General features: G+C 53.2%; 1 protein-coding gene across 4 annotated transcripts; it reads left to right on the plus strand.

Annotated features, from left to right (window-relative positions):
* The first annotated feature begins 4,081 nt into the window (after positions 1–4,081).
* FCGRT (Fc gamma receptor and transporter) lies at positions 4,082–10,674 on the plus strand. Of its 4 annotated transcripts, none has more exons than XM_061389050.1 (7): positions 4,082–4,211; positions 4,981–5,067; positions 5,361–5,609; positions 5,716–5,991; positions 8,862–9,131; positions 9,756–9,872; positions 10,186–10,674. In XM_061389050.1, exons 1-7 carry the CDS (start codon positions 4,193–4,195, stop codon positions 10,263–10,265), a joined length of 1,098 nt encoding a protein of 365 aa, XP_061245034.1. In that variant the 5' UTR covers positions 4,082–4,192; the 3' UTR covers positions 10,266–10,674. The 4 variants fall into 4 exon arrangements, with proteins under 4 accessions (XP_061245034.1, XP_061245035.1, XP_061245036.1 ...); XM_061389051.1 differs by lacking the exon at positions 4,082–4,211 and adding an exon at positions 4,438–4,566; XM_061389052.1 differs by lacking the exon at positions 4,082–4,211 and adding an exon at positions 4,438–4,562.
* The last annotated feature ends 416 nt before the right edge of the window (positions 10,675–11,090 follow it).

Below are 11,090 nucleotides of genomic sequence, written 5' to 3' on the forward strand. Positions count from 1 at the left end.
TACTTCTTAAGGAAGTGATTGTGTCACATTCCTGAGCCTATTGTAAAGCAAAGCCTAGTGAGACCTTGGCGAAGCCTTTGCTGAGTCGCCTTGGCCAGCCAGAGGACAAGACTCTTTGGCAGGGGACTTCCCTGGTGGTCCAGTGGCTAAGACTCTGCGATTCCAATGCAGGAGGCCCAGGTTTGATCCCTGGCCAGGGAACTAGATCCCACATGCCACAGCTAAAGATCCTGCATGCCGCAAATAAGACCTGGTTCAGCCAAAGAAATTAATAACTAAAAAGTCTTTGGCAGAAGTCCCTAGAAGTATCAATGGTTATGTAATCCTGGATCTACTACAGCAAATCCTGGTGGTTTGTCATGGGATCTTGAGACTATTTTAGCATGCTTCTGGAATATTCTGTTGCATGCCTCTTATAGGTGTCCCCAGTGGTCATTTTCCAGGGAAATGAGCTCCAAGCATGTTTCAAAGCAGGGTCCCAGGTTATGATGACAGCAGGTGTCAGGCCTGTTACATGAAAACAGGGCAAATATTGGTTATATCATAACATTTTGTGGCCTCGCATCTATCAGAACAGGCCACAGGAATATTCTGTTAGAGCCAGACTGGTGAGCATCGTTGCAGCCCCTTGTGGTATTAGAGTACGACCAATAATAGATTGTAGTGGGACCTCAGGGTCTTGTAACTTTTTTTTTTTTTTTTAATTTTCCCTGTGGTCACAGTGCATGGTATGTGGGATCTTAGTTCCCCCACCAGGGATGAAACCTGTGCTCCTTGCTTTGGAAGCGCAGAGTCTTAACCACTGGACCACCAAGTACGTCCGTTGTAACTGGTTGTTGCAATACCTGGGTTATATGAGAGCCTGCACATGCATATTATGCGTGGAGCAGGCCCCTGGATTCATTAAACTAGCCCTAGGACTGCAAGTGGAATCTAGGAACATGGAATTGGAGCAGCTTCAGATGTGTGAGCAGCCTTGCTGTCGTATGTTAGCACTTCCCTGAGTTTTCCATCATCGGAAAACCCTGGAGTTTCGCATTACAGTAGGTCCGAGCTCTGTTGTATTTAACAGAGACCCACAGATTGTTCCAGGGCTGCACATAGATTCTGCTAGAACATTCTAGAAAAGTTTTAGGGACCTATTAAACCTGCCCCGGGTCTTTCACTACCAGCTTCCTTCATTCTGCTGATGCTTCCTGTGCTGGCCCCTGGGGATGCAAGAGTGAGCGAGACAGTGCCAGGGCCTGCCTACCATCTAGTGCAACCCTGGGGACTTTCACCTCATTGAGTGGGAGGGAGGCAGTGTGGGGAACAGGTTACTTCTATGCTCTACTATGTGCCCCGTGCCAAACCTTTGATTCATTGAAGCCTCTCTACCGAAGGAGGTACAATTATCCTACTTCCCAGATGAAACTGAGGAACAGAGAAGCCCGCCGGAAAGAGAGGGAGTTTGGTTTCAAACTCTGGTGTGATTGCATCCTTGGGTCAGGAGGGGGCGCTACAGTGCAGGGGAGAGAGGAGGGGTCGATGTTAAGGTGGTGATTCAGGAAGACAGCTCAGAACTGCCAGGGCCTATGTCCCCAGACACCAAGGGCGGCATCATGAGTGAGCTCCCTGTGCTGTTGTTCCAAAGGCACCTTGGTTCGTTTTGAAGTTGGAACTAAGCGCCCATATTTTCATTTCCCACTGGGCTCTGCACATTTCATAACTGTCCTGCTGTTTTCTATTACTTTATCAGGGGCCCCTGGCGATGTGATAGTAGGACCCCACGGAATCTAAAAGGTATAGGCAAAGGGACTTCCCTGGTGGTCCAGTGGTTAGGACTCGGTGCTTTTACTGCTGGGGCCCAAGGTTCAATCCCTGATCAGGGAAACTAAGATCCTGCAAGCTGCATGGCACACCCTGCAAATGCCACCCCACCCCCCCAAAAAAAACATGCATGAGCCGGGATCATTAGAGCATATGAGACAGGCAGCAGATGCTGTAAATGGTCTCTGAAGACACAGAAGGTTCCACGACACTTAGCAGCAATTCCTGGTGGGTATTAAGGGAACTTGAGAGCTTTTTCTTTTGAAGCAAGGAGGAGGAACATTATGAGGAATGTTCAGGTCAGACCTCTGAGAGGCCTCATGGCTAAACCCCGAGGTCATTCTGACAGGAGGAAAGGAAGACCTGAATGGGGACCCTACAGCAGAGCCAAGGGAGGGCACCCTCCATGACTGTGACCATGCTAGGCTGGATAGTGTTCCCCAAAGCTGCCTGTGCCCTAGAGCTCCAAAGCCTGTGATTACATGACCTTGTTTAATAAAGGGAACTTTGAAGATGTGATTAAATTCAGGATCTTGTGATGGGGAGATGATCTTGGATTATCCAGGTGGGACCAATGTCATCACAAGGGTCCTTAGAAGAGGGAAGGTCAGCAAGTTCCTGAGAAATGTGGAAAGTTTCTTGCCTGGTTCGCCAGCAATGCAGGAGACAGCAACAGGAGCTGTGGGTTTGATCCCTGGGTAGGGAAGATCCCCTGGAGGAGGAAATGGCAACCCACTCCAGCATTCTTGACTGGCAGAAGCCCATGGACAGAGGAGGCTGATGGGCTACCATGCACGGGGTTGCAGAGTCGGACACAACTAAGCACGCACACATACATGCTTAAAGACGTATCAACTTGGCGGGGCCACAGTGCCTGGATGTTTGGTCCAACATTATTCTGGATGTTTCTGTGTGGGTGTTTGGGGGTGAAATTACACTGAAATCAGTGGACTCTGAGTAGAGCCGACCACCCCCCACCATAATGTGGGTGGGCCTCATCCAATCAGTCGAAGGTGGAAGACTGACCTTGCCTCAAGCAAAGGGGAACCCTGCCAGCGGACTGCGTTTAGATTTCATCTGCAAGATGAGCTCTTCTGGGTTTTCCAGATAGCCTGCCTTTGGACTTGAACTGTAATTCTTTCCGGCCACCTCTATCACATTTTGAACTCGCCAAGTCTTCACGATCACGTGCGCCAATTTCTTATACTAAGTCTCTTTCTCTATATATATACACATCCTGTTGATTCTGTTTTTCCAAGAAACCCTGACTAATATATCATATGACCTAGCAAGTCCACTCCTGGAGAAGGCAATGGCACCCTACTCCAGTACTCTTGCCTGGCAAATCCCATGGACGGAGGAGCCTGGTAGGCTGCAGTCCATGGGGTCGCTGAGGGTCGGACACGACTGAGTGACTTCCCTTTCACTTTTCACTTTCATGCATTGGAGAAGGAAATGGCAACCCACTCCAGTGTTCTTGCCTGGAGAATCCCAGGGACTGGGGAGCCTGGTGGGCTGCCATCTGTGGGGTTGCACAGAGTCGGACACGACTGAAGTGGCTTAGCAGCAGCAGCAGCAACATGCAGGGGAAAAAAAATGTAAAAAAACAACAACAACCTTGCAAGCAAATATTTGCAGCAGCATTAGTCATAATAGCCAAAAAAGTGAAAACAACCAAATGTCCATCAGCTGCTAAAGGGATGAACCAAGTGTGGTCAATGCATACGACGGAGTATCATCCAGCCGTGAAGAGGAACGAAGTCCTGCCGCATGCTACCATGTGGCTAAATCTTGAAAACGGCATGCTGGGAAATTCCCTGGCAAACCAGTGGTTAAGACTCTGCATTTTCATTGTGATCTTCTGCGAGTCCTGCGGGGAGGCCAAAAAAAGAAAAACCCCACAGTACACTAAATGAAAGATGCCAGATATAAAATGCCACATTAATTTGAAATGTCCTGAATTGGCAAATCCATGGTGACAGAAAGTAAATTCGTGGTTGCCAGGGGCAGGGGGGAGAAGGGACCACTTAATGTGTCTGGCATCTCCTTTGGGATGATGAAAAAGTTCTGGAACTAGATCGTGGTGATGGTTGCACAACATTGTGAGTGCACCAAATGTCACTAATAGTAACTCCTTTGTCTTGGGCACTTTACCACAATAAAACAAGTGAATGGAAGCGTTATAGCAGGAATGTGGGCTGGAAGTGGGAGGCTGGATGATGTCCCAAGTATGGTGTAGAATATTGGGTCTGTGCATTACTGAGGTCATACCAGAAGATATCAAGGAATTGCAGGGGCACTTTAAGAGGCCCCTTGGGGGAGGAAGGAAGAAATGTGGAAGCTAGAGGACTTTTATCACCGCAGGCGTTAGTGACCTTTTCGGATGGGGGGCAGACAAGGAGGTAAGGAGGGGACCCACACAGACCTCCAAATTTGGCACTCGGATAATACTGATTCTCAACTTTGTCATGAATTTGCTGGGTGGCTGACATTCTCAAGATAAGAAAATCAGGGAGCAACAGTGCAAGAGAGAGAAAAAAAAAAAAAAGACAAAAGTTTCTCGAGAGAGGCAGAGACGGACACTCAGCCAGACCGGGCCCTGGGCCCGGGGTGTGCCCTACAGCTGTAGGGGCGGGGTTGGATATTCCTGGAGTCGAAGAGCCGTCGTCTCTGGACAGGATGTGAGAGAGGAACTGGGGTCTCCAGTCACGGGAGCCGGCTGGGGCCGCAGAGGGAAGGGATCGCGGCTGCCAGTGAGTGAGTCCAGAGCTGGGGCCCCTAGACCGAGGGAGGAGAGGGCCGGGCGCAGGACTCCCGGGTCTCAGGGACTAGGGAGCCGGCGATCTGGACTTTGGGGTCCGAGGGAGGAGGGGACGGAACTCGCGGTCTGAGGGAGGAGGAGGAAGGAGGAGGAGGCGGGGCCGAAGTCTGAGCCAGGAATCTCAGCCTATCCAGGCTCTGTAACTAATTAACCAGCGCGGATCAAATTAGTGGGTGAAAGTTCATCGAGGAGGAGGGCCTTGTCATCCTCCCCGCGGGATCGAGCTCCTCCACCTGCAGCCGCGGGCGAGCTGGGTAGCCGAGCCGAGCCGGGCCTGGCCGGGCCGGGTCAGAGCTGCGGGAGGGGCGGGCCGGGGGTCCGGAGGAGTCACGTGCCCCCTCCCGCCCCAGGTCTCCCACTCAGGATGCGGCTTCCCCGGCCTCAGCCCTGGGGGCTCGGTCTGCTGCTCGTCCTCCTGCCTGGGGCGCTGAGCGCAGGTGAGGGGCTGCCGGGCACGAGGGAGGTGCCAGCCTCCGGGAAATGACCGAAATCCAAGATCCCCAGCTCGAGCAGGGGGACTTCCTTCTCGGCCGCATTTCGTCTGGTTTCCCACGATCTTTTCTCCCTCTGGCGGTCTGTCTGGAAAACACCTGTCCCCTTCTTCCTGGGACTTCCCCCCCCCCCCCACCCCGCCAGGGTCTGGCCCCTCTGTCTGGGGTGGGGGTCTTTTCTCTCCCGGGGTGTCTGTCCCATCCAGGTCCCCCGCCCCATCTGCTTTCTTCGCCGGCAGAGAACTATCGCTCGCTCCAGTACCACTTCACCGCCGTGTCGGCCCCCGAAGCGGGGACCCCTGCTTTCTGGGTTTCGGGCTGGCTGGGGCCCCAGCAGTACCTGAGCTACAATAATCTGCGGGCGCAGGCTGAGCCCTACGGCGCGTGGGTCTGGGAAAGCCAGGTGTCCTGGTATTGGGAGAAAGAGACCATGGATCTGAGGAACCAGGAGACGCTCTTCCTCGAAGCGCTCCAAGCTTTAGGCGAAGGTGAGACGGGGACTTCCTGGGCGGGGAGCCTGGATCCCGGGTCTGAGGGAGGAGGGGACGGCGGACCCCTGCTCCCGGGCCGCTCATCCGTGTGTGGGCACCCCAGGCCCCTTCACCATGCAGGGCCTGTTGGGCTGCGAGTTGGGCCCTGACAATGTCTCGGTGCCGGTGGCCAAGTTTGCCCTGAACGGCGAGGAGTTCATGATGTTTGACCCCAAGCTGGGCATCTGGGATGGTGACTGGCCTGAGTCCCGGACTGTCAGTATCAAGTGGACGCAGCAGCCAGAGGCGGTCAACAAGGAGAAGACCTTCCTCCTCTACTCCTGCCCACACCGGCTGCTGGGGCATCTGGAGAGGGGCCGGGGCAACCTGGAGTGGAAAGGTGAGCAACCCCTGATCACTGCAGGCCCCCTCCATTCCCAGGGCCTCATCCTCTTCCCCAGCCTCTCCCCGTCGGCCCCCCTGACTCCAGTCCACCCTGCTCGCCCACAATCACGTCTCTGAGGGTCTTCCTCCACCCCTTGTGGTCTCCAGCCCCTCTCCTGCACACAGCCCTCCCGTGGCTCCCAGAGCCTTCGGGGCACGGCTCAGGCCCCTGGCATTGCGATCCCACGTGGCATGGCCTCTGCCCCTCACCTCAGCCTCGCCTGTCTCCATCTGCCCCACTCAGCCAGACACAGTCACCCAGAGCCCCCTGAGCTCGCCCCAGCCCTCCCATTTCTCCACCTTTGCCAGTTTCTCTGGTGCCAGAGGCCACTGGTGTCAGGTTCCACTCTGGCCCTGAGGTTTTTCTCTCGCCTCCTTCAGACGCCCGCAGGACCTTATGTGACCTCCATTCCATCCATCACGTGTCACTCTGAGCTATAATTACAGGCATGTCTAGGGAATTCAAGGGCTGCAGTTTAGAGCTCTTTTGTCCGCAGCCTCTCCAACATTGAGTTTCCTGCTTCTATCTCGGCCCTCAGTTCAGACTCTCCTCCACCCAGGAGTCAGGTGAATGTTTTAAAACATAAATGAGCTCCCATCCCACCCATGCTTAAAACCAGACCACAGATTCACGCTAATCTTGGATGAAAATCCAAACTTGCCTCCGAGGCCTGCAAGCCCTGCATGGTCTGGCTGCTTTCCACCACTGTAATTTCACAATGCCCCCAGTGACACTGGACTTCTCCCTTTCCTCCAGTATGTCAGGTTCTTTCCTCCCTCAGGGCCTTTGCACCAGCTGTTCCCGCTGCCTTTTTTTTTTTTTTTTAATTAATTAATTTACTTTTGGCTGTGTCAGGTCATCATTGTGGCAACACTGCAGGCTTCTCTCTAGCTGTGGTGCCCAGATGCAGTTGCCTCACGGCATGTGGGATCAAACCCCTGTCCCCTGCATTACAAGGTGGATTCTTCATCTCTGGACCACCAGAGTAGTCCCCAGTGTTCCCTTTGCTTTTGATGCTCTTTCTTGGGCTCCGGCCAGGACTGGGTCCTTCTCATGCTAAAGGTTTGACCTTGAATGTCCACTCTTCAGTAGGGCCCTCCCTGGCTAAAGGGTGCCCCCCAGTCGTACCCCCATTATTGTCTCTCATGCCCCTGTTTTTTGTCCATTCCTTCATTATAGCATCTTTCATTTTTTGTTGTTTTTTTTCTTGAGGTGTGACTTACCTATCTAAAGTACACTGCTCAGGGACTGCCTGGTGGTTCAGTGGTTAAGACTCTGAGCTCCCAATGCAGGAGGCAAGGGTTCAATCCCTGGTCAGGGAAGTAGACCCACATGCCACACAGTGTGGCCAAAAAAAAAAGTACATGGCTCAATTTTTTTTTTTTTTTGGCTGTGCTACTCAGGGATCAAACCTGTGCCTCCTGCATTGGAAGCACAGTCTTAACCACTGGCCACTAGGAAAGTCCCTGAACCTGGAATTTATCTGTCAAGAAGTTTTATATTATGGATTAAAATTTTTAAATAGTTATAGGACCACTACTCAGTTGTAAAATTTCTTCTTGTGTCTGTTCGGGAACATTGTGTCTCTCAGGAATTTGTCAAGTTCATTTAAATTTCAAGTGTGCTGGCTTGAAATTTTTCATATCCTCTATCTATTGAATGACTGTAGGGCCTGTCTTATTTTCCCTCACCACACTTTCATAGCCTGTTTTCCTTTCATTTATTTTAAAAATATTTATTTTTGGCTGTGTCTGGCCTTAGTTGTGGATCTTCCCTTGTGGTGCTCGGGGTCTTCATTTTGACGAGTGGGCTTCTCTCTAATTGTAGGGCATGGGCTCGGTAGTTGCAGTGCTCAGGCTTAGTTGTCCTGCAGCATGTTGGATCTTAGTTCCCCAACCAGGGATCGAACCCATGTCTCCTGCATTGGAAGGCAAATTCTTAATCACTGGACCACCAGCAAAGTCCTCCCTTTCATTTACATATACACAAATATTCATTTCTCTGGTAGCTCAGAGAATCTGGTGGTAAAGAATCTGCCTGCAATGCAGGAGACCTGGGTTCTTTGCCTGGGTTGGGAAGATCCCGTAGGGAAGGGAGTGGCTACTTCCGTATTCTTGCCTGGAGAGTCCCATGGACAGAGGAGCCTGATGGGCTACAGTCCATGGGGTCACAGAGAGTTGGACACGACTGAGCAACTAACACACTCCTCTCATTAGAACACAAGCTCCATGAGGACAGGGACTTTTGTCTCTCTTGTTCACTGCTGTATCTCTAGTGTCTGGAAGAGTGCCTGGCACATCCCATGGTAGATGCGTGTGTCATTGTAGGAAGGACTGGAAGAGAGATGGATACCCTTGTGGTGGGCAGGTTGGATATCAGTACCCCTAAGAAGGCCTTTCCCCCTTTATCGTTATGTTCTCTAGGCTCAGGACAGCATAGTGCACGATCAGGTGTAGTATGGGGGCTTCCCAGGTGGCACAGTGGTAAAGAATCCACCTGCCAATGTAGGAGATGCAAGAGACGCAGGTTCGATCCCTGGGTCCGGAAGATCCCCTGGAGTAGGAAATGGCAACCTGCTCCAGTATTCTTGCCTGGAGAGTCCCATAGACAGAGGAACCTGGTGGACTACAGTCCATGAGGTCACAAAGAGTCAGACACAACTGAGCGACTGAGCACACAGCACAGAGCAGCACACGGCACATGGTGAGACCTGCTGGGTAGAGGGGGAGGAATGGAGGCCTCTCTCCATCTCTGTGCAACTCTGGGCCTGGTCCTGGGGGGTCCCTGGGCCTGGGGCTTAGGCCTGTCTGCCTGTTCGTCTGCAGAGCCACCCTCCATGCGCCTGAAGGCCCGACCCGGCAGTCCCGGCTTCTCTGTGCTCACCTGCAGCGCCTTCTCCTTCTACCCACCTGAGCTGAAGCTGCACTTCCTGCGGAACGGGCTGGCCATTGGCTCTGGTGAGATAGACATGGGCCCCAACGGCGACGGCTCCTTCTACGCCTGGTCATCACTCACAGTCAAGAGTGGCGACGAGCACCACTACCGCTGCGTGGTGCAGCACGCGGGGCTGGCCCAGCCCCTCACGGTGGAGCTGGGTGAGGTCCTCCTGGGGAACTGTGCTCCCGACTTCCGGTTGTCTTTTCTCCCTCTGCTGCAGCAACCCTTCCTGAGTCTGACTGCTTTCTGCCCCACCGCTGCCAGTTCGTCCAAAGCCTGACAGCCTCTTGTCCTGCGTTGCTTGCCTCCCCACGTCTGAGTGCCTTCCATCCTGGTGCTGCTGGCCTCGTTGATTCTGGCCACTCGTTAACTGCTATGGGACGTCCTCCCTAAGTCTGACCACCTTCCGTCCTGCTGCTGCTAGTCTTCAGGGAGTCTGACCATTTGTTGTCTGCTGCTGCCAGGCCTCTATGAGTCTGATGTTTTACTGCTCTGTGCCCACCCCTCCTCTCCAAGTTGGAACACCGCCCACTCTGCTGCTACAGGTCCCTTGACCAGAGTGATTGAGACCCCTCTTGCTACAGCTGGTTCTTATATCCAACCTGGGGGCTTTCTAGATCTAGAACATCCTGGGAGTGGCCTTCCCTTTACCCACACCCACTCCCCACAACCTGGTGCTGGGATCTCTGGGGTTGGGAGGGACTGTGAACCCCCCGTCCCCTGTCCTGACTCAGATGTGGCGGAGGGTCCCTTAAATATCTCACAGCATTGTCTGACTGCAGAATCACCAGCCAGGACCTCGGTGCCAGTGGTGGGGATCGTCATCGGCTTATTGCTGCTCCTGACAGTGGCTGCGGGAGGAGCTCTCCTGTGGAGAAGGATGAGGAAGGGGCTGCCAGGTATGGGACAGGAAGAGGGAGGTGCCTCAGAGAGAGGGGTAGAGACCCCCTCCAAAATAGGGAGATTCATTCCTGCAGGGACAGAGGGGGACAGAGACCCAGAGAGAGATGGGGAGAAAGAAAACTGGAGGGGAGAAAGAGACTCAGAGGGGGATAGAAATCCATAGAGTAGGACAGAGACTGAAAAAGACACAGACACACACAAACAACACACACCACACACACACATACACACACACACGTGGGGAGGGGCAGGCAGAGACTTGGAGGATTTCAAAGTTTCTAATGATCTCCCCTGTCCCTCTTTTCTCAGCTCCTTGGATCTCTTTCCGTGGGGAGGATGTAGGGGCCCTCCTGCCCACTCCCGGCCTGTCCAAGGATGGTGAATCTTAGGATAAAAATGCATTCCCAGCAACTGCCGATCATCCCCCATCCTGGCTGTTACCAGCTAATGTCCTCAGGTCCTTTTCATGCTGTGAGACCTCCGGGAATCCTGGTATTTTTGAGCCTCCGGAAGGAGCCCGATGTCCTCCCTCTGGATTTCTCCTCCTGTGATCTGCCTCAGATCCCCCTCCTGATATATATGGTTCTTTTCCAGCTCCACATATAACATGGGTTTGGGCCCGAATCGTTGTGTTCTCATCGTTTCGACTTTTTTAGGGAATTGCGAGGGGGGATAAATGGTGTAAGCCTTGGGCTTCAAATCTCTCCTGAGGCTAACTTGTTGCCATGGTGGAATTTGCCAACTTTATATACCAAGTCATGTATTTTTAATGAATAAATTTCACAAATATTTACTGGATGTTTGTGCCAGGCATTTTGAGGAATTCTTGGCTGGAGTCTGATCTGACTTCTTGGTGTAGCAGAAGAGGTGTTCCCTCCTTGAGGGAAAGGAAAGCCTCCTCTGGCTCCTAGGTTCCCTTCCTAAAACCTGCGGACAAAGGGAAAGAGATAAAAATACATCTCCCGTGAGGCTTTGAAGCTAGAGCAACTGGAGGTGGTCGGGCAGGGCGCCCCGACGCCTGCCGGGAGTTGTAGTTCCCCCGGCCGTGTCTCTCCGGAGTTGCCCACTTCGCCGTCACCGGGAAGGGGCGGGGCCGAGCCTCGCGGGGCCGCGCTTTCCTTTGTGGACGTGGCGTGGGGCGCCCTTGGTCCGCCCTACTCTCTTTGACCCCGCCCCGTAAGGTCCTCAAGAGCGCTCATTGGCTGGGGGGCGGG

The sequence above is a fragment of the Bos javanicus genome, chromosome 18, assembly GCF_032452875.1.
Source record: "Bos javanicus breed banteng chromosome 18, ARS-OSU_banteng_1.0, whole genome shotgun sequence".
NCBI lineage: Eukaryota > Metazoa > Chordata > Mammalia > Artiodactyla > Bovidae > Bos > Bos javanicus.